Below are 23,596 nucleotides of genomic sequence, written 5' to 3'. Positions count from 1 at the left end.
AGCAGCAAACCCTATTTCACTTTCTTTAATTTGATTTTTGTACAATGAAAATTGCCCCTGTTCTGTCACCCCTCAGCAAAGAGGAGAAAAATATTCAGATGTTTTGAGCAGGCATCTGTCAGAGGCATCTGGTTATGAACAAAAGCCTCAATGAAGTCAAGAAGTCTGGAATAAGGCCATTTTCTGAAGTAGTTGTATTTACCAGACAAGTAACTGTTGTGCAATTTTTACAAGTCCCAGGCACTCACAGTGACACAGGCTTCTCATGATAGGCAGCTTATATTAAAAATATAGAAAAGAATTTCAGGGAAGGGACTTGAAGACAGAAGCAAGCCCATCAGTACTTACACGATGTTGATGTAATCGAGCCAAACAGTCATTACCACCGAGATACACTGGGTACATCTTTGTAGTCCCTAGTACAAGAAAATCACCTCAGCATAATAAACTTTAGATAGCATTTATGTCATGACACTATCATGTATACAAAAGACCCTTCTCTCTGCTTGAATGAGCAACACTTGTAAAGGATTATTAAGTCAGAATAGCAGCAGCTACCAGCTATCATTTACCTACTGTTAGCTAATCCTGGAAACAGTTTGATCTCATTATGTAAACTAAGGATTAACAATCACTTAGGAAGCATTTATGAGCCTAACATAAAACATCATACCAACAAATACAGTTTGTTTTCTAAGAGTGAACAAAACCAGACTTCCCTAGCATTATTGAAAGAACAAACAACACTTAACAATTTAAGGTAGAATTCTTCCAGGTTTCTACAACAGGAAGTAGTGATTGATAAAAATATCTCATCAGTACTGAAATAGCCCAGGCTGGACATACTTCATTACTAGTAAAATATTCAGGTTCAATTGTTTATTTTAATCTTAACATTGAAACGCCCAGTCAAAGCCAACATCTGCGAAGTGTTTTCAGGCACATACATGCAAGGAACGCAAGTATAGTATGAAATTTCACTGCTCATTCTATTTACTTTTGTAAAAACAGAGAACAGTCCAGTAAGACAGTGATGAATAGTGTTGGGTTTGTTTGGCATCAAACACAAGACATCTGTATCCACTGAGATGCTTCTCATTAAAGAACCAACTATATAAGCTTGCCTTTACTTCTGTTTGTCAGTTTACCTGCCAATGTTTTAATCTTACCTGTAACTAATAAACAGCTGTTGTGATCAACACCTAGGGTTTTTCCAAAGGGGCTTCTATATACCAAGTCTAGTACACCCACAACTATGTTCCTTGAAACCTAATCAACTATCTGCTTTCAGATTAGACTAGTCCCACGGAAAAAGGACCACTTGAAGTGCCAAAGTAGCAGTTCAACAGAAAAAGCATCTTCCTTAAGAAGCCATGATCCTTTCTGGGGTTCTCTTTGTAGCAAATAGTGTGTGTGAAGAAACTGGCAACATTATATGGAAATTATCATCAGCATGTTAAAGCAACCACAAAATGGATATTTTCAAGTTTCAAGGACAGCTGTGGGAGATTGATGTATAAGACACTGGAAACTGGAAAACCCAAAAGAGCAGGAAGAAAAAAAAAAATCATTTAAAGGAATGAAAAAATTCTCATGAAAGAAAATTAGAGGGGAAGAGAAAGTTTTTAGCAGTCAGATAGGGGTCAGGACAGATTTCTAATCAAAGAGTGACCAAGGTAATTTTATTGTTCCTTGATGTTTGAAAAGCACCCTACTTTAGAGGGAAAATACCCAGATTTATTATGCTGTTGACTCTTCATGTTTCTCTTCTCACATTATTTCAAAAATGAAAAATATAGAAAAGCAGCACTTCAAAGAATCGCAAGTTCTCCTAGTTGTCTGTTAACTGTATTGGCATACATGTATAGAGATACATACATGTATCTAAACACTACAATGAAGAAAATGTCAGGCGTTTATTCCCTTTTCATAAAATCATCTGGTTTACACTTTGGCATGACCTATCAGGGAGGTTCACATCATTCTGCATCACAAAGAACAGAAGACAGACACTGCTTCAGACTAACACTTTAATCAGAAGTTTTGTTTTTAAATGTAAATTACAATCACTAACACACCTGCAAGTGCTTACCACATTTGTACAACTAAGTATTATATGTACGCATATACAGCATAGGTCAGTGTAAAACAATCACAGTACTTCTTAGTGCAATCTGCAAAAGGAGAAAGATCGTGGACCCACTTCGTGGAAATAAATATCAAGTGACAAAAAAAAAGATTCAGCCATTTTAGTTATGTATATTCAATGAAGTTCATGCATGCGCAAGAGTAAAAAGATTTAGAGCTCTTCCTTGTAATAGCCAAGTTTTGCTAGTGACATCTCTCTTCTCAGCTGCATAACTTCCCAGAACATCTGATCCACTAAAAGAAACAGAAATATCATTAAACATACTGAATTCATATTTTATTTCAACTGATGTATACAGGCTGCTTCACTGTACATCAGCTTAGGGGAATGACTAGTAAAACCAGAATTAAGAGTGAGGGCTATTTGTGCTGGTTTGTGACAAAATTTTTTAAAAGTATTTAAATTTAAAATTCTAAATGATGGTCCTATAAAAAATTCCCCAAATTTTAATGATTTCTTTTTAAACTGGGGAACAAAAAAACACTCCTACTTCTTGTCAGCTTCAATTAATTGCAGTGTCTCACTTTAACTGCCCTGCCCCTTGACTCATTTTCTGCAAAATTAAAGAACTACAAAAAGAAAAAAAGCAGAACTTGTTGGATAAGAATTGTTCCATCACAGAATCTGTAATTTTGTTACAATTTTTCCATTTGTAGTCTTTCTTCCTCCCTCTTTTTTCTACCAGTAACCTGCCAGCAACAATAAACTGGGGAGGAAAAAGAACTTTTTTAATTTCATCTGTATTTTGCTAAACTTGATGAGCTTAGTGCATACCTTAAGCTTCTAGATGCCACAGCAATATAAATCAAAATTATTGAGTATATAATTATTCAAGACAAAAATTATTTCCATGCAGTCAAGATCATGATGTAGAATGACTATAAAGATTATTAACCTGAGCAACAAGTACAAGGTCTTCCCTATCATATTTCAAAAACCACTTTTGCAAAAGTGACCTCTCTCTCAAAAATTATATGGTGCATGAGTAGAAATACATGCAACGCATTATGCAGACAATTATCATAAGTGCCAACATTCTTGTAAAGGTACTGTTGAAATATTTATATAAAGTTACAAATGCAAATTCTATGTTTTTAATGGTAAAGATGACAATTGAGCTGGAACACCAAACTCCATTTTTTTCAAAACTTCTTGTGAAGAATGAACAATTCTAATAATGCTGAAAATATTTCGTTATTTGATGGAAAAAATATTAACTTAATTTCTTTGTATCAGTAGCAAAGTAAACAATTTTCAGTTGAAACTATATAGGACCTTTTGGTCAAAGTAAAAGCCTTTTAACTATAAACCAAATTAAAACTTTAACGCATTTTCAAGATCTTCTGCAATGCTAGTAAATGAGTAAAAGTGACCAACACCTCAAGGTTTTATTAAGCATAATTTAATGTACAAAATAGTGAATTTCAGGTGAATTCCATGAAAATAATTCCCTTTGACAAGGAAAGTTAACAACATTATTTTTTGTAAGGAACAATATCTCTCTGTCACCTCAGGATTACTTCAGGTTAGAAATGAAAACACAAGATTTGAGTGTAGCTAAAATACTGGGCTCTTGAAATGGGGAAACATCAGAAGAGATAACTATAAGTGAGGTAGATCAAAGTGGGGTTAATTCTAGCCAAATTCTGGTGAAGCAAATCCCCACAGACTTGAAGACTGGAAGAATGAAAAGCACAGACATCCATAAACATTACAATGCTGTTTTACTCTACTTGCAAAAATACAACTGAATTAAAAAAAAAAAATTTACAAGTGAAAGCAATTTTTTTAATTAACTATTGACACAGGGCTAGTGACACTTTTTTCCCCACTATCTGTGCTTAGCAAATCCAGGAGCCTAAGTGATACAGTCTGTTTCAAAACAAAACAAAACAAAAAACAACAACAACTAAAAAACTTGGACTGAAGGCTGTTAGGCAATATTCTTTGACCTGGACAGGCAATACAATTAAACCAATTGTATACAGTTTAAACACAACCAAATCATCATAATTTTCTTTTATAGTGATAAACAGGTAAAATAGTCCTGCACATGAAGATCAATAACTAAAACTCCAACATGCAATCTATTTTTAAATTCCAGAATTAAGTAACTAGGTGTACAGCGTGTACATTTTCATAACCATCATCTTTTATATGGACATATTGAAACTGAATAGCACAGCTAAGCAAACTTCCAAATTACTGTGCAGACAAAGTTAAAATAGTCAGTTGTTGGATATGCTGACAGGCAACAATGGTGGGAAAAAAAAACCCACAGCCTGAAGCAATGGCAGTAAAAAAAAAAAAAGCCAAACATTTCCCTTTTGGGGTGGAGGGTAATCAAGCCTTACATTTATAACCAGAGCCCTAATCAAGAGTCTTTGCCATGCCACAGCAATGACCCAGACCTCATGTCTCAGCTGCACTCAGATGAATGACTACAGTATGGTTTCATGTTTATTTTTTACAATTTAACCCCAAATACTGTCATCCTTGCCATTTCTCCCTGCAAGATAGTCTGACAAGAACAGCTGTCTGAATTCTCAATGTGAAGACACACCAAAACACCAAGTGAAAGAAGAAAAAACGGTACAGATCTAACCAAACTGAAGTTTTTTTGGTCTAAAATATCTCCCTATTCCATGAGAGACACTTGATTTTTTTGAATACTGTGTGGCAAAACTGTGACTGACGCCTCTCATTACAGAGTTTTATCACAACATTTCTTACTGAATAACATAAATGTCTAAAAATCACTGCTTTTTAATTTGTTAAAAAAAATAATTTTATTGGAGGGTAGAATATCACCAAATTCTCGTAATTACAACAATGACTACCAACAGATAACCTTTCTGTAATGTCACATCACTGCTACTGTGCACAGATAGCACATTTTAGGTACATGCACTAAGTAAATTTCTATTTATATATGCCAAATACAATTCCCTACTCACCATCTTGCTGCTTCAACAGTCCTTGCTGGATATATCGAATATATGTAAAGAAGTTACACACAGAAGTGATCTGAACCCATATAAAAATAATGGTGGTTAGTATCATTTTGTATAATGGTACGGAAAAAAACAACTGAATAACTACTACTCAAAATGAAATCAGAGTAAATCTACTTACCCTGTAACGACAGAAAGGAGAAATGTAGTAATAGCTGCTTGAATCTCCTAATTTGATTCTATGCTTGCATGACTTACTTTGTCCACTGAGAGCACATTTCCTACAAAATAGAAAGTTTGCATGATTTAATGAACAAATCTGACATTAACATCTAGACACCTGCATGTGTTTAAGGTGTTAATGTAATTGCTTCATATTGGCACAGATACCCAAGTCTCTGCCTTCATTTTACAAGTTGCAATTATTACATTATGTTGTCAATTATTTTAGTTCCACAAGGACTAATTTTGTTTCAATACCAGTGCATCATGATGCATTTCTGATTTTTAAAACTTTCTTCAGCTCTGGTCATGTACTTCCATATTCACTAATTCAAGCTGGCTTGACAACTCTGGAACAGTGGGATTTCTTTAACTCTTCACATGTGAAATAAACATCGCTTAAATCATCAGTTGATGCCAACATTTAAACAGATTTTTTAAAAATTCTGCTTGATGTTGCATTTTATCATAAAAAAAGTATCAGCCCTACAGAATAGCAGTCAATTCTCTGAAGCCTCTAACAGATGCGTTCTAAGACCAGCTTTGCATTTATGCCCAATATATTCAGAGTATAAAATAATTTGGGACAAAGGAAAAGAGGCTGCTTGGCAATACTTCTTTCCATTACTACTACAAAAAGCGATGCTAAAATAATCAAATTTGCTTATTCTGGAGTATTGCAAGTAAGTTGTATTCAAGAACAAGGAAAGGTCAGTAGTCACCATGAATTATTCCCAAAAAACAATTCAGGAAAATGCAAAAAATTTTCAACATTTCCTCCAACATTCTTTAGTAGAAGGTGGTCTGGATCTCTTGAAGAAACTGCTATTAATACAATCATAATAAATGTAAATAAAATGGGAATTTGATTTACTTGGAATTTCTATATTGTAGCATCTCAGATGAACTGGGTTGTCATGGCATCCATGGTTTCACTGATTTTAAAAGCTGCTGGCTCTTCTCCCTTCCATTTCTACCTCACAAAATTAGGGAGTGTAAGAACAAGCAGCCTTTCAAAAGTGAAACAAAAATTACTAAGCTTCTGTGGTTCTAAACAGTGGCTCAGAGGCCCTTTTAAATAGCCTGCAGCTGGTCCACAGAACCATGTTAAGACAGGACAAAATGGAAGAGTGTATATGATTTTCCATAGCAGTTTGAGGACTGACAGCAGCCCATTGATCCAAGAAATCCTACAGTAGCTGAAGCAAACTGATTGCAATTTCAGTCAAGCTTTTGTGAGAAGACAGACAGACTTTCAATGCTAGGAAAATAAAGCCCTTTTTTTCCTTCTGGCTATAGAATTACCTTCTATATGTTATATTCCATCACACCAGGTTAAATGCTGGCATACTACTAATGACTCGGTTCTGCGCTGTACGGCACACATGCAGCTCAGCGCTTTGCTCCCCATGGGGACAATTATTTGAATCCTGTGGGGAAACCCAGCTGTCTTTCGTTAAGGCAGCACTTACTACACACCATCACAGGCACCACTCAATAACTTCTGTATATCAAGAACCTTTCTTCACTGTTATCACAGCTCTCAGCCCTCCGCTCCTTATTTTGCTGTTGGGCTACTACCCACTATTTGATGCATCTGTTCCCCCACCCCCCCAGGCAACTGTACAATAAAATAATTCCTTTAAAAACATTACTCTAGGTTTTTGTTATTATTTATTTATAGTTTGTCTATATTACATTACCTATTTAAGAACATGGTTTCAATAAAAATAGTGCTTTACAGCACATAAAAATAAAAAATGTGAAACTGCTACTCTGATTCAGTGAAAACTGGAACACCTGTTTCCCTTTCAGTGCCAGTAATCATATACAAGACAAAGCACATTTGCTGCCAAATTACACTTAAATACTGCATATTCCTTACCTATTACTTATCTACAAGCAGTACCACAAAAGTTTTTGTTGCTACCTGACAGCGGGAAAAGGGAGAAAGGAGTACACCTGGCTTTTTGATACACCTGAAGTACTAAATTACAATTTGTGCATTGTCATCTCAAAACATTAATCTATATCTAGCCAACTATTTAAGGATTACGTGAGTTCTAATTAAAAATTTATCTTACACTGGAGAAAATAGGTTAAAAATCTCATTAAACTTCTGAATGATGCAATTAAGTCTCCTGTTTTTTGAGTAAATATTTCATCATGTCAAGACATAGGGAAGTTGCTTGAACCACAATGATTTTAAACCAATTTGCCAATCGCTCTTTAATGACGTGTATTGTCATAGCTTCTGGCTGCCCAGATTCTCTATTGCCCTCATGGAACGCAGCTCACAGTGGTGTATCTTGGACTTGAAATCACCACCCCCTGAGTAGCTCCATTATTGGTGGTGGGTCCTTGTGATGAGGGACTGTTACAGCTCAAAGAGCGTGTTTTCTAGTGACAGGAGTAAGCTGAAGAATATATGAATGCCTGAATTTTGTAGGCTAGAAAGGATCAAAGACTAAGTCATAAACCACAATTTTCATTTTATACAGCTTCTTTAAAGAGAAAGAAAAAAAAACTTTAAAATATGTTAAACCTATTATCTCTTCTACTCAAAAACAGAGGAAAAACAAGAACTAAAAAACAATAGCAATGAGAAAGAAAAAAAAATTCCCAAGGGCCAGACGAAAGCATTTTGATACAAATTTTCCATCAGAAAATTGAGCTCTGTCAAAACAAATATTACAAGGAGAATCATCAGCTTGTCCAAAAGATCTCAAGCAGAAAAGGCAAGGCTTTCTCAAGACTTCGAAGGCTCCAGATTAACACTGACCTTCTTTGCTTAACCCTGACATACACTAAAGCACACTACAAATCCCCTCCTTCTCCTCCACATCCATCAAAGCCCCCAGTGCCTCAGGCAAGCCCCTCCCTGTCATCCAAGCATACTTCCTGCTTTAGGTTCAAACTCACCTTCACCTTCATTCCTGCTTCATTTCATTCCTCCTGCTCAAATTCAGAGGATTTACTCTATATATCGCCTCTCAAATCTTTCAGCTACCTTTGTCAGTGTGCTATGCATGTCCTAAATTTCTTATGCCACAAATACTCCAGATGTCCGATATTCAACCTGTACTACTTCAGTACCTATTTCTTTCACGATGCTTTCCAGGTGAGAGCCCCTAGATCAAAAGCATCTGTTTTAAGTATCGGGATGGTCTTCTCCAAAGAAGTAAATATGATGCATTGACCACAAAAGTAACAAGTAAAGTAAACAGCTCTCCCAAAAAGGGAATTTGTCTTAGAGGTTTGTTCTGCATTAGTCTTTTTTTAAAGTTTTTTATTAGTTGCTTACTTTCCCCATAAAATTTTGTAACTAGCAATCTTGAAGTCTTAGATTTTAAGAAATAAAGTTTAAGAAACACAAATTTGACTGAAGCGATCAGTTGATAACTCTTGGATTGAGAAAACTACTATCTCAAATGAGTCAAGATTCCCCCCCTCTGTCTGTTAGCTTAACATACTTTGGTCCCCCACATTCAACTGCAGAAGCTTTCACAAATCGAACAGGTTGCAAGCCAACAGGTTCAATGCTCAGAGTGTTGTTTTCAACAGCTTCCAGAACAGCTGAGGCCAACTGCAAGAGAAATTTAGAAAGCATTTAAAAACAGCTCCGTGTTATTCATTGCCTCAAAGCAGTGACATATTTCTTCTTCTGTAAAGTTAAGAACACCGAAAAAAATCAACTCACCAAACAGAAATTCAATTACAAATGAGATCTTGCTTTCATTGTGAGCAAGAGGTCCCATTTCCAGGCTCCGGTTTAAATTCTGCCCTCCGAATAACCCTGCCCTCCCTGAGGCAAGATAACTGCCGTTACAGCTGGGAATGTAGTCAAGCATGTTTAAAATGCTAACTGTATTTTCAGTCATTCCTCATAAGCCCAAATAGCACATGCATTTGTACATGCAGTGTTGTGTCAGAGACTAGATATGGCACAAACTTTGTTTATTTAAAAAAATTGGTCCAGTTTTATTGTGTTCTATGGAAACACAAAATGATGCAGCATGCTTCCTTATCTTGCAAAAAACAATTAAATATCATGTCACTGTTTTTCAGCCAAAGATAGCTTTAGAAAGGTGTTCAAACAAGTAAGACTGAACAATATCTAGAAAAGCCAACATAATATAAAGAAAAGCCAGTTGCAACTTTCAAACACTAGTCTAGTTAAAACATCATCTTCATGAAACAAAGTGCAACTTTGCTCAGGCTTTTTATATTAATTCTTTATAAACACACAATCATAAGACACTAGAAATATGCTCATTTTGCTTCATTGGACCCAACACTTGCCCAAGACTACTGTTTAAGTACGGACAAGTAATAGCCGTTACTTGATTTAAAAGAAGGTGTACTTTATGTTATTAGTGAAGTAATGCTGTGCCAAGGTTCCTTCCTACTGAGTAATAAAGATATTTTTCTATTGTACTTCAAGTGTTTTAAAAACAGAATGTTACTATTAAAATCATTCATATGAAACACTCTCTCTGCCATCTCCCAAAAGCAAAACACTACACACTTAACATGAGAGGCTACTGAGAGTTAATGTAATACTTCAACCATTCCGATAACTGCATTTCCAATTATTCAAAAACACAATACATGTGTAGTTTATTGTTTGGTTTAACTGCACATTAGTTTATCAATATTCAAGTGAAAACAGAAGTTGGTCACTATGCACTGCATCTGGAAACAATAACTGATATAACTGACAAGTGGTAGAAGCCTCATTCTTTCCTTAAGAGGAAACACAAATCTACAGTAATTATATCACCACTGAAGCAGAAAAGAACAAAATGAAGATGCTGGGAAAGACAACAGGATGGCCTACTTACATATACTGCGCAAGCAATTTAATTCCCATAGTAACCAACTAAACTTTTTAGTGGGAGAGGTTCATATGATGCTGTACAACAACCATAATGAACTGGTATACAATTAACTAAAAGATCGTGCATACTTATGGCCAGCAAGTAACAGTAGATGAAAAGTGTGGGGAAAGAACACAACACCACATAAAAACAACAGATAAACATTGTGAAGAAAATGCAGCATTTTCCATGCAAGGTTTTAATTTTATTGGGGGAAAAAAAGAAATCAAGTCTGAGAGCCTTCAAGTTTGTTATTCTTATTTTAATAAAGATCTAAGAATATGGTCACTTTCCCCTAGAGACTGATATCACAACTACAGCCTGTAAATGCTGCTTCAGAACAAAAACTACGTAAAGCAGTTGGAGCTGGAATCGGTTCCACTTTACTCCCAGGATGGGTAAAACTCCAGTCTTTCCTCTGTATAGGAGAGTGTGTGGGAATAACACAAGGGAAAAAAGTGTCATAATTCATTTCATCTAAAACCACATTCCCAAACTGCCCCTGTTGAATCATATCAAGTAGCAAAGTCTAATTTTTGTAACTCAAACCTCTCTCCAAGGAAACACTCAGACTGTCCTTGCAGCCTGCTCTGATTGATATGAGAGAAAACTGGTCCACAAAATCAAATATAATGGTCTCTGCTGCCCCCTATATAAACACAAGACAGTGACAGGGCACTATTTCTACAAAACAGTATCTTTGAAATAACAGGAAAAAAACGATCATCCATTCCTACAAACATCAGATTCTGCCAGATAGGAGTAACATCTGAAGGAATAGACCTTAAAAGGCCACATCTGGAACAGCATAAATGAAATAGTGAAGAAAAAATGATCACTTCAATACTCCAGACTAAACTTCAGCACTTCACTGTAAACCATCATGCTCTAATGAAACAAAAATGGTTAAACTTCATATGAAAACATTTTTAATACAGTCTATTGGCTTCATGTAACATATTTAAGGGAAAAGCGTCAGTGACCACATTTAGACTATTTCCATTACCTCACTTTTTGAGAAGGTTAAACATGGAAAAATATCTTCCCGATAAATTTTGTCCAAGAAAGGACATGTTCTGTCCATAGTAGGCTCATCCTTCCAAGATCTGAATTCATTGTACAAAGATAGGTCAGCCTAGAACACACACAAAGATTGACATATTTTAGTACTGCAATTATCACACTAGTGTCTTTCATTTGCAAATATCCACAAGTAAATAATGAGCATTAAAACTAAATGCTTTCCATTGCACTATGAAAGAATGCTATTGTGCCCCAGCTATGAACACCTTCTTAAATCCACTTTCCTAAGACTGTAAATATAAGCAAATCAAAACATATCATTTTCAAGACACAGAGGTAATGCATTCACTGGTCACCACAACACCAGGGACAAGCTAATTACCTGTCCCCCATTTCCTAAGCTTCCAGGATAGCTTTGAAAAACTTAAGTGATTGTTTAACAGAAAAAAGCCAAAAAATAAATTTTCTTCTTAATGTACCTTCATCACAGTATTTTCACCCATCTCCATTTCTGCAAGTTACAGAAAAGCAGAGAAATCTAAAGAAAACAACTGCAATCCTAGACATTTTACACATTCACCCTGCATCTGAACATAACATACTGCTATCCAAACGCTAAAAGAACATTTAACACACTAATATATTAACACAGGAAAACAGGAATTCAATATACAAAACAATTAAAACTATACTCTTATTCTTCATTTTTCACCTTTGTGCCCAAACTCTCTCCTATGCCATGCTACAACAGGAAGGCAAGGATACTCTCTGGGCATGATTTATGAGCCTGCTCCCCCATAGCTCCTCTCGTCAATGGAGAAATACTAAAACAAGCTATTAAACCACACTGAGAGTAAGCATGGTCTGGGTTAGGAAGAGATAGTTTTATCTGCTTTGAAAACACCTTGTTTTGTCATCTCCATGTAGAGATTAGTTTAGCAGTGGGAAGGCACCTATCCAGTCTGGCATTCAGGAGACTGGTACTAGGTCACTATTAAAATCCAGGTTTGCATTATGGGACAGCCTGTCCCATGGGCTGGCAACCCACTAACAGCTGGAGCACACCGAGGTACTCCCAGAGCACATCATCTGGTTTAGCGTTACTGTTCACAGGCACCAACACTGCTCCAAGACGTGAACCAAGCAGAATGGGGACAACTGCTTCCAATGCATGTTCCTAATCCAATGTAAAAGACTAATGCCAGTTCCCAATGGGATATGCAACACCATCCTCAGACTAGTTCTGACATTCTGCTGACACAGACTTCAGCACCTTTCCCCTCCAACTGGTTAAATCCCTTTCTTGTACTATAGCAGATCTATACTCCTAAAACCCAAACCTAAAGCTATAGGAAGGGATGTACGCTGCAGGCCAAAGATAAGCCAGGATGTAATTTTAAAATTTTGTAATAATAAAAACAAATAATGTAGATGAGATAATGACAGAGGGAAAATAACATATGCCAAAAATGGAAAATAATTTATTTTTAATCCTACTACAAAGACCAGTACACTGCTGTCCTGGGTTTGGCTGGGATAGAGTTAGTTTTCACAAGAAGCTGGGAGGGGGCACAGCCAGGATAGCTGACCCAAACTAGCTAAGGGGATATTCAATACCATATGACATCATGCTCAGTACATAATTGAGGGTGCCAGCATGGATCACAGCTCAGGAATGGGCTGAGCATCGGGTTCCAGGTAGTGAGCAATTGCATTGTGCATCACTCACTTTATACATTCTTTTATTGGTATTATTACCTCTTCTCTCCTTGTGCTGCCCTATTAAACTGTCCTTATCTCAACCCACAAGGTTTTACCTTTTTCTTCTGATTCTCCTCCCCATCCCACCGGGGGGGAGTGAGCGAGTGAGTGGCCACATGGTGCTTTGTTGCCGGCTGGTCTTAAACCAGGACAAGTGCTTTGAACCAACCTCATTCAGTCTTTTGTTCTTTCCCCATGCATTACCCCTTCTCTGAGCTCCCAGCATTTGCCATTCTTTTATATATATATTTTGGGGAGTTCTTCTGTCATTTTTGTTGTGTTGGTTTTGTTTGTTTGTTTTTCTTGAAAAGGAACCTACAAAAATTAGACTAGCAAATTTGTTTTCCATTAGAGCTACTTGCCTTACACTCAGGTACAATCAGGAACAACCATCTTAATTAAGCTAGTCCATAAATGTTCTGGTTGCTAAGCCACCAACCTCATTGTGCAAATGAAATTCAATAGGTGTAACTTGCTCCCCAAAGGAACATTTCCCATACCTTAAAACCTGTCTCAGGTCTGGCTTTAAAATGAAAACAATCAAGACATATCAGCAGGAAAAAAGACATTTTTGATTTGTACTATACTGTTCTAAAAATTAAGATGCGTTTCTTGTTAACTTGGTTATTTTCTAGATGTAACTCAATTTCCCTCAAATCTGCAATTTATAAAGAAGCTGCCTTGAAAAAACAGCTCAGTGAATATAGCTTGACATTCTTCCTTTCCAATCTACACTGTTGCATGTGTATCTCCTCCCTGCCTTTACTTGCACTTTCACTAGATCAGTTTTGAATACCTGCAATTAAATATACAGCCAATTGTATTAATAATTCTAGTTAACTATTTAATGCTTTCATTTTACAGTAAAATACACCATCAGAGAAGCATTTCTGCTCTTTGAGCAACACTGATGCATTTATCAGCATTTACGCTGAGTGGATGCTACCTGCCTACCTAAGATCCAGGCAGCTATTCAGCTAAATCCTGTTAATACCTAAATTAATTAGACATGTCTACTTATCCTAGAGATCACTCCCACATACTAGGAAATATTTCTCTGGGATGTTGGCACCTTTCTGCCATTTAGGGCAGACAGATACTCTAACTCTGTCTACATTCCACAAAGAAACCCGAGAGTTGACATGTATTCACAGCCAGCTCCATCCAACATCTCAAAATGCAAAGCTCCAGGTGGTAGACTCTCCGTAAGCGTCCAAAGCTATGCTCCCCACACCACAAGGCCACTACATACCCCTGAGCAAGGGTACCCTCTGCCACCCTTTTGAAGCAGAGTCACTCAAAATCAGAAGAACGACATGCAAAGGGTAACCTAACTCAGTGGCAAGAACAATTATCAAGAAGGGGGCAGAAATAGGATTTCAGACCCAGCTCCCAGAAATGTAAAAACATTTACCTTAGACCAACAATAAAGAAAAGCAGTAAACAAAACCACAAAGCATTGGATAACAAAAGCAGTAGGGAAGGCATGTCTCCCCTGCTTAAAAGTATGTCCTAAGTACCATGCCAGAGGCAGTCTTGCTTTCTTCACCCCATGTTGCACTCCATTAAATAAATACTCCTACTCAGAAGAAAGACAGAAAGACTCAAGTCCCAGTGAGTAAAAAATCCGTGTGTTTCTTACTGATTCCCTGGGCTGTCACTGGAAGAAATAGTCACCATTTCTGAGCAGCCTCAATCAGCCCCAAAGTGTCTCCTTATGCAGCCAACAAAAAGGAGGAGAATGAACTAAAGAAAAATGTCAGGCAGACCGGACCTTCTGCAGCCTGTCCTTCACATTCGCCACTTCCTCTCCACAAGAAATTGAGGCAAAACTGATTTTTCCCCTCACTCTTGCCTGACACTGAGAATTTCACTGAGTCATGACCTCAGTGTGATGCAACTGGATTCCATCCCAGCTCTCCCATTTCCTGAAGGGCAACAAGGATTCAGGTTTTATAAGGAAAACATCCTGGGTACCACTGAAATTGGGCAGGCAAGATGTAAAGCTTTTTTTTTTTCTTTTTTTTTTGAAGCCTAAGTATGAAACAGAAGCTGGAAAATGCCTTTATTTTCTAGATTTATAGTAAAAAGATGTATAGTATAAATACACTTAATAATGACTGGCAAAACAAAGTACAAAAATGGCCACTGTGAATCACATTGAAGATCCAGTTAGCCTGTTACCCCTCTGACAATGGCCAGCAGTCACAGAGCTGGCTGCAGAGCAGCATAAGAAGACAGACAGTGACGTATCTTCATTTACAGCCTCCCAACTTCTAGCATTCTGTAGTTAAAGAAGCTTCCTAAGCCAAATGTCATATCTATCTTCTATATACCTTGACAGGCTTTTCTTCCGTCACTTTGCATGATTACATTTTGAATACATTTATATTTTTAATCTTGCTAACTTGTGACAATGAGTTGTAAAACTTCATTATGTACTGCCTGAAAATGATTTTCTTTTTAGCTTCCAGAGTTTTCTTACGACAAGAAATCATTAATATTTGTTCACCATTCATCTTCCCTATGTCACCTGTGACTGCATAGATTTTTGTTCTACCTCAGGTGTCTGTCTCTACAAATACTTCCATAGGTTTGACCATCTATGTCACACTTCAAAATATGAGACATTTTCATTATCTCCTTTCTGAGATGAAGATATCATAGCTGCATGCATGGACACACACATTTACTATGTGTTTACACAGCAGTATAATGCTTTTTCTTTTGCTATTTATTCCTTTCCTAACAACTCCTAAGGCTCTGTGGGTCTTGGACCATCACTGAACACTGAAATGGTGTTTTCGGAGAATTATCCACAAGTACGCTACTTCTTTTTTTTCCCAGCACAATGTAGCTATTTCTAAGTCCAAAACTCCATGTCTGCTAGAGTTGCTTTTTTTCCCTAGATGCCTTATTTCCCATTTATTGTTTTTTAATTTCATTTGCTATTCTACTAACCACTCGGTATCATAAGACCTTTCTCCACTCTTTGGTGACTTTTTGCTACTATCATTCCAAGGACTCAAGCACCAACTTGTCGCTTCATTATTTCCCCATTTTTCAATTACATGAGTAGATTTAAAAAAAGAAAAAAAAGAAAAAAAAAACACAGGGTCCTCTGGAACTCTCCTGTTTTCTAATACATCATTGATTCTGTCTTTTTCCCAGTCTCTTTCACCCATTATTGATCTATAAAATGACTCTTCCTCTTTTATATGACAGTTTATGAAATGTTTATGAACATTTATGAACTTTCAGTGATGGACTTGTAAAAAGCCACCAGGACTTATTCAGTTATACTGTATTTTTCTTTTTTTTTTTTTTTTTAAATTCCCATCTTCAAATCTTATCTCACCTTCCCTTAATGATGTAAAGGTGAACAAGACTTGGAAAAATCACCACCTATTCACATGTAAGAAAAATTTTCTTTCATTAATGAAAAATATCTGTAAAATAGTATTACATGAAGATTTAACATATACTAGATTTACTGTGAGTAAAACAAAACAATAAAGCCAACTTATCAGCAAAAAGAGGACAATCCTTGTACTGTTACCTCTTTACAGTCTTTTACAATTGGCTGCATCATGGTAAGGTCCTGATGACTACCGCCCATAGCACTGCTTGTACTCTTGTTTCTTGCATGGCCTTTCTTAAAAGGAGTTTTTCCACCAGACTGAAACTCCTTAGTTGGAGATGTTGGTGAAGTAGACAGTACTAGTGTTTTCAATGCTGCTACTTCAGCCTGGAGGACATCAATCTTGGGGGGTGGGGGGGAAATGAAGTCATTAACAAACAAAAATATTGTGTTAGGCTATGAATACATTAAATCATTTAACAAAATTTCCAGTTATCTCAGTCCAAACCAAGACTTCATCTTCCAACAGCACTAACACACAGATGCCTGTGCAATTGCATACTGTAGTAACACTGGTGTCCTATGCACCTTGCTTGCTATCTGATACAATGCCGAAACACCAGCCGTGTCCATAGGTGCTAGCTAAGAATACATCAAGGCGACACAACTTAGTATGTATTTTAATAACGTATATAAATAATGCTCTATTTACATCTTAATCTGATTCACACTTTAGATTGATAATCATGTGAAAAGACAAAGCAAGCTGGAAAAAACTCACCTTTCCTTGTGCTTCTTTTAACTGTTTTTCTGCTGCAGCTTGTTTGACATTAGCTTCTTTAACCATTTTGTGTGCCTCCTATAAAAAAAAATGTTTAGCTAGTGTAAATACTTCACACAAATTTACAATATGCAGTTTAAAAAAAACACTAAGGACATACTTTTGCTTCACAAAAACTACTTGTGAATACTAAGTTATGCAACAGTCTGAAATTAAATAGTTACATACCAAAAAATACCTACAAATCTATCATTTGGATTCATCACTGGCCTACCAAGTTTCTTCTCCTTTTTCTGAGCCCAGATTCAGAAATTCAGCAAGTCCACCCACCCCGCTCCAGCAGGAACAATACCTGTCATGAACTCCAGGCTCCAGTCACGCTTTGGTTGCTGACAAGTCAAGTTCCTTGACCCCCAAGAGAAAGACTCAACCAGTAGCAACAAAAGCAACATGGGCACAGTAGCACATTCAAAAAAACTTCTCCCTTCTTCTAGCCAGAATAACCAATTTTAGTCAACTGTAAATTTCTGCATGAAGGAACAGGTCAAACAACTATGAAGACTAAATTCTTACCATCAATAAAACAAAGCAACAGCTGAAAAGTAGTTTGTGGATTAATAAACACTTTGTAAGTAAAACAGAAAAAGCACTAAAGATCAATGCAAGTAAAGAAACAAGGCTAAGCCAATAAAGAAGAAAGCATAAAAGGACTGGGGATTTTTTTAAACATCTTTTTACGTCATACCTCTAAGCCTTTTGTCTGCATAATGTATTTGTTTAGGCTCTGATCCAGCAATTTGCGCCTATGATCAAATTACAGTTCTCACTTGGTACTTACTGAAGGCAACAAAGATTGAAAGATCAGGGCCACCAACTAAATTACTTGGGATAGGATCCTTCTCATATCTGTAAAGCGCCTAGCACATATCTGGACGCTATATAAATAAAACAAAAAAGTTCATACATCATCATACCAAAAGATCTGGCTCCCACTGGCATACAACACAGCTGTATAATATGGGTTTGTAAAACTCTCTTAAGTAACAACAGACACATGCAGGAATGGGAACATACACATTTATACAATGTGTACAAATACATTTAACATTGACCATGCAGTTTCTGCTTAGTGATGCACCTCTGAAAGCAAAGCATGTTACAGTGCTATTACAGTGTAATAATGTAATATATACACCCAGCTGTGCAAAACAAGTCTCGATCCTCCGTTGGGATGCATTAATGTAAACGTTAGCATATCCACTTATATGGTCACTGAGATTAGTGGGATTCAGAATAGAACGTGAATTCAAGGGCTGTAGAACCCAGTACAAAAATCAAGAAATTCAACACTGTTTTGTTAGGGCCTCCTAGTGAAATCAAATCACAACAGAAAATTCAAATGACATGCCCACAACAGTTCTGAAAAATTAAAACTCAAACAATTATTACTAATACACTGTATTTCAAATATAGCCTTAACAAATTGATACATTGTTCTAAGTTATGAAGTGTCATTAATATAAAATTTCACTGATAATTTTTATTCCTCTATGGTTAAAATACCTGCCCAACATTCTCCTCCCCGCCCCCAAGAGACACAAGTATTTATGCTAAAAAGTACCTTTCCAGTCTCCCATTTATTCTCTACACACAGGAACTGCTTAACATTTTAAGTAACTTTGCCCTGCCGGGATGATGAAATAACATGCGTTGCCAACCCACAGAGCAGTTTGTAATTCAGTTTTTGAATGTCAGTACTTTCAAGGTTTTAATAGCACTTTTATACCAATACAACATCACAGGTTTAAATACTGCTTCTAAAACATACCTAACGTTGTATCTTTATGCATATACTGAAAACGAATACTTATGATTTGGTAAACATACAAATCATCTCCAGATTATGAAATTTATTCTGACAGTTATAGGTATCACAATTTAGCCTCTAGGTTTTCCTATATATATTCCTATGATTAAAATGAGAAGTAATCCTGCTTCAAGAATAGATTTAAGATTTTTTTTCTGTGTAATACAAGCTCACAATCTTTGCTGGCTCTACTGCCTTTTTCTCAAATGAAAAGGTCCCACTTAAAGTTCAGGCTTCTCACTTGCTAACCAGGTTCCACTCTGGTGCATCACTCGGTATTAATGTTTCTTTTCAAGTTTGTGGGAGTAGAATGCTGCCAGACCCAAAATTCAAAAGCTGAAAGTATGGTTAAGTTATGTACTTACTACCTCCATTGATCTAGAACTACGTTACTTTTTTATTTAGTCACCATGGCAACCCCAAATTTAGCTCTTATCTAGATAGCCTTGTTGTCAGACAGAGAAGCTGTCTCAAAATAGTTATGCCAAAAAATAAGCCTAAATAGTTTTAAGCTTTCTGATACATTTTCCTTATTTTCTTCTTTTTGTCTCTAGGCAGACTGACAAGCTAAACAAGGTCTCTTTCATTTAAGTGAAAAATCTACTGCTTGCTCTTGAGCTTCTACTTCAACACACCCAGATCTTCAGGACAGAAATCCCTTTATAAGCTTATTGCAGAAAAATTCAGCATACAATATACTGATTCTATATAAAACATCTGGCTCAGCTTCCTTTAAGTATATCACATCGAAGACTCCAACAAACCTCAAACAGACTAGCTGTAAGTTCTTCCAATTCCTGTCCAAGTTGATCTCGCACTTTAGAAAGCCTTTCACATTCTTCATCTTTTAACTTCAGCTCCTATGGAAAATTGAAAGTTATTTATTCTGACTTAGAGTAGTGATTTGGCCTTTTAAAGCTAATACCACAGAGAGGGGGGAGAAAAAGGAAAAAAAAAAAAATCAGAGGAACATAAAACCTTTGCTAAACAAAGCCTTTCAAAAAATTAACCTTAACACTAGAAGCAATTAAATTAATGCTGCACATACATAGCTATTTCTTCCTGCTATATGGAAATATACCAGGCCAATCTAAAATGTCTCTAAGCTAGACATCAGCATTTCCAAAATACTCTGAAGGAAAAAAAAACTTTTTTCCTGAAAGTGTAGAAGACTAAAGTCACTTAAAATATAGATCAAATTAATTATTGGGACAGACAGAATACCAGTTCTGTTCACCCATTCCTTAACAGACACTTAAAGAAAATAATCCTTTTTAAAAAAAAAAAAAAAAAAAAAAGGCACTTTGTCTCAAGACAATCCACAATTCTAAAAGAATCTTACAACATATTTTACGACAAATATTCTCCTGTGGATCTCCTTACAACTAACACAATTCCAAAATCATACAGTAATTATATCCTTGCTCTTGTTTATGCAGATATATAAATCAAATTAAAGCAACTTAATGAAATTCAAAATGTTATTTGTCTACAGCACTAAAAATTGAGTGAAGAAGGCCTGACCATACCACTTCTACAGTAAGATTTTCACAGATTTGACAGTATAAAGGTTACACATGCCCAATCTCATCTGGACTGACGAGGGAAAGTCTGAGGGAAAAGTGGGGTAATTTACAGAGAAGTACAAAAAGTTCAACAAGGAATTTGAAAAAGCTCCTCTTCCCTTCCCCAACCATTAAACTTTGGAATCTCTTGCAAGAAACAAAGGATGGAGAGAAAAAAATAAGGGAAAGAAAAGCAGCAGACAGCCCATTCTGAACTTTCAAGCATTTTTTTTTTTTTGCCATAACTCCCCTCCCACCCCCACTAGTTCTTCCTCCTCTCCTTTTCTCCCTGCCAAGCTAGCTATTACACTATCATTGCTCCTGAAACGAGGGAACCAAGCCTGCCACTGACATTTAAAGATACAAATACAATCTAGCAATGATTTGCTTTGAAAAACTCCAGAAACCAGTAAACAGCTGTCTTCAGAAAACTCTGGGAGGCCAGTCACTGGAGAGTCATAAAAAGGCCTAAATGGCACCTTCCCTTGTGTTTCTGGGAGGTGGTTAGTATTTCTCCCAAAGTATACATGACTGTGACATGGAAATGATCTTGCCTTGCTGCATGCTGATATTAGGTCTTGCTCTCAATTTCTGCAGTGAAACTGGCAATACATTCTCCTCTAAGATGAAGAGTCCTGTTTGTCTTCAGCTCCTAAATTTCACAAGTGTTTAAGGCTGTTCTAAACTCTTTCAATATCAAAGGCATTATTTGTCCCTTCTTCTATATGGTTTTAACTTCGGACATTTTGATTTATTTTTAGTCCAGTTTGATTTTTTTATTTTTTTGCTTTCCATATGCAACCTTTTAACTATTTTTAAAATTACGGCTTAAATGATGGGGTTTTTTTTACAAACATGGTATTTCTCAAATAGTACTCAACTCTTACTTCCTAGCTACTATTCTGCACACAGTGGCATCTCTCTCTCTCTCAAAAAAAGAAAAAAAAAGCAGGAAAATAGCTACAGATAGAAGAAAGAAAAGGAAAAAGTAATACGAAAAGCCAAAGAGCAAAAAAATTACTGGAAAAAAGAAGGGGCTAAAAAAGAAAAGGGAAACAAACTTTAATTTTGTATTGGTTTAAAGTACTTCCCATATAAAGTATGGTTCTTAATAAGGAAATGAAAGATTCTGATGCAAAATGCTTAAAGCTCAATATTCATGTGTTCCTATAAATGCAGAGAATACATCAACACATTTCCTTTGGTTTACTTCACTGATTTGCAAGGAAAATGCTACATACACATCAATAAATCTTAAAAGGATGTTATATTAATATTCAGGTCAAGAGTTATCAAACTCACAATGAAGGTAGAACTACCCCTTCTTCACTTTTGGGGCTTGGTGAACCCCCTTGGTTCACTTGTGGGCTACCACTATCAATACACTATTTTAAGTAAAATGGTTACAGTTTTGCCTGCAACTGGAAAGATTAGGGGGGTTTAGATTAAAATTTAGGTAGACAAGTAAAGCTGCGTAATGAAAACAAAAAGGAGACAACACCAAGCAGTCTACTATGCATGGCTGCTTAGCTAGATTTGTCAAACACTGGGCAAGCTTCCATGACACGATTCAAGAGGAGCATAATATAACACAATATTTTGCCAAGCAAGTTTAATAGCTCGGATTTTTGAAGCAGGGTAGAAATAAAAAGTGCCCAAAGCAAAAAGCTTAGCAGTTATTAGAAACATTACTACTGCCTATGTCTTAAAGGCATTACTGGAGACTTCCCAGCCATTCACAATATAGCAGCAGAAAAGACAACTGCGTGTGCTAGACTAACCATCCATGCTGCAGTCCTTCCCACATTACTGTTCTGAAAAAGTAACTACACGAAAAAGATAAGCTAGTGTAAAGCACAACACACAGTTACTGAAGTAGGCAAATAAGAAAAATTTAACTTGCATGGAAAAAAAAAAATCTTAAAAATGGAAAAAAAAAATCCTGTATCAAAGAGTTGTATTCTTGCTTATTTCACTTTGATCTTCACAGACAAGACTACAAGGCGGGTCTTTAGAAAGAACCAGTGAGATAAGGAATGCAAATTACTGCTTCAAAACCATTCATATTTTAAATTCTAGAAAGAAAATCATCCCATATCTAGTTCAGCAATTTAACCCAGTCAGAACTAGATGTGGAAGACCCCAGAAAGACCAGAGATTTTCTACAGATATCACCTAAAATCAGAACTGTGATATATTGCTGAATTCTGAAGTTGTCAAAAAAGTTTGTATTTATATTAGTATATATTTCTATATGACTGGTCTTCACTCAGCACCCAAGTTAAACAAGCTACATAAAAATCAGTCCATTGCAACCACATTTACAAGGGTGTTTAAACGTGAGAGAAGGTCCAGAAAATCTTTTCAGAGGTAAGAGCATTTCACAAACTATTGAATCATCATCTTATGGTGTGGGTGAAGACGCTTCCGTTTTGCTTGCATGTAGTTTTCCACGTGCCTCAGAAACTTTCTATGCCTACGATATACTACTACAACAGCATCAGTCAGAGGTGTGGAAACTGAAAACTTTCATCACTCAAGTAGAGCAAGGAACCACTGAAACACCTTCAGGAACCAACCCGTCTTTAACAATCACAAGCCAGTGGCCTTACAATTCAACTGCAACTTTGTTGTAGAAAAGCTTGAAAGCATGCTCTTCAGTGGAGTTGTGAGATAGTATATTATTCTGGAGCGTCCTCATTTTTTTTGTTTGTTAACTTATAAGCAAATGACAACAGAAATTTAAAAATGCTGAATGTTCTGTACAGTAATACTAGAATTCCTGGGTAGTTATTGTGAATCTATTCATTAATTCATGCAGAGTTTTAAAATGTTATGTTTACTGTGGAAAAATAGATTTAACTGCCAGCATTAGCCTGCGCAGAAACACTATAATAATGGCAATAGCCTCTGTTACATTGGATGCTTTGACGATACAGGCAGAATAATGGAAAAAATAAAAATCTACTTCAAATCCTGTATCAACACACAAGATCTGAAGACAAGAGATCAAATTGTAACACTCGGGTTGTT

At 36.3% G+C, this 23,596-nt stretch overlaps 1 protein-coding gene across 2 annotated transcripts in view; it reads right to left on the bottom strand.

Annotated features, from left to right (window-relative positions):
• Window positions 1–2,013: 2,013 nt before the first annotated feature.
• RAB3IP (RAB3A interacting protein) overlaps window positions 2,014–23,596 on the bottom strand; it is a 34,216-nt gene continuing 12,633 nt past the window's right edge. Inside the window, exons 4-11 of one of the 2 annotated variants that reach the window (XM_010561770.1) lie at window positions 19,763–19,858; window positions 17,132–17,209; window positions 16,549–16,752; window positions 11,212–11,340; window positions 8,799–8,911; window positions 5,285–5,384; window positions 5,107–5,176; window positions 2,014–2,382 (exon numbers count right to left, since the gene is read on the bottom strand). In XM_010561770.1, the coding sequence (XP_010560072.1) occupies window positions 2,300–2,382; window positions 5,107–5,176; window positions 5,285–5,384; window positions 8,799–8,911; window positions 11,212–11,340; window positions 16,549–16,752; window positions 17,132–17,209; window positions 19,763–19,858 (873 nt within the window). In that variant the 3' untranslated portion in view covers window positions 2,014–2,299. The remainder of the gene's footprint in view (window positions 2,383–5,106; window positions 5,177–5,284; window positions 5,385–8,798; window positions 8,912–11,211; window positions 11,341–16,548; window positions 16,753–17,131; window positions 17,210–19,762; window positions 19,859–23,596) is intronic. The other variant, XM_010561771.1, reaches the window with a different exon arrangement.

Source organism: Haliaeetus leucocephalus, unplaced genomic scaffold (genome assembly GCF_000737465.1).
Source record: "Haliaeetus leucocephalus isolate CR32 unplaced genomic scaffold, Haliaeetus_leucocephalus-4.0 Scaffold151, whole genome shotgun sequence".
NCBI classification, from domain to species: Eukaryota; Metazoa; Chordata; class Aves; order Accipitriformes; family Accipitridae; genus Haliaeetus; species Haliaeetus leucocephalus.
Note: the sequence above shows the minus strand (reverse complement) of the source record. Positions and strands in the feature narration are given on the sequence as shown.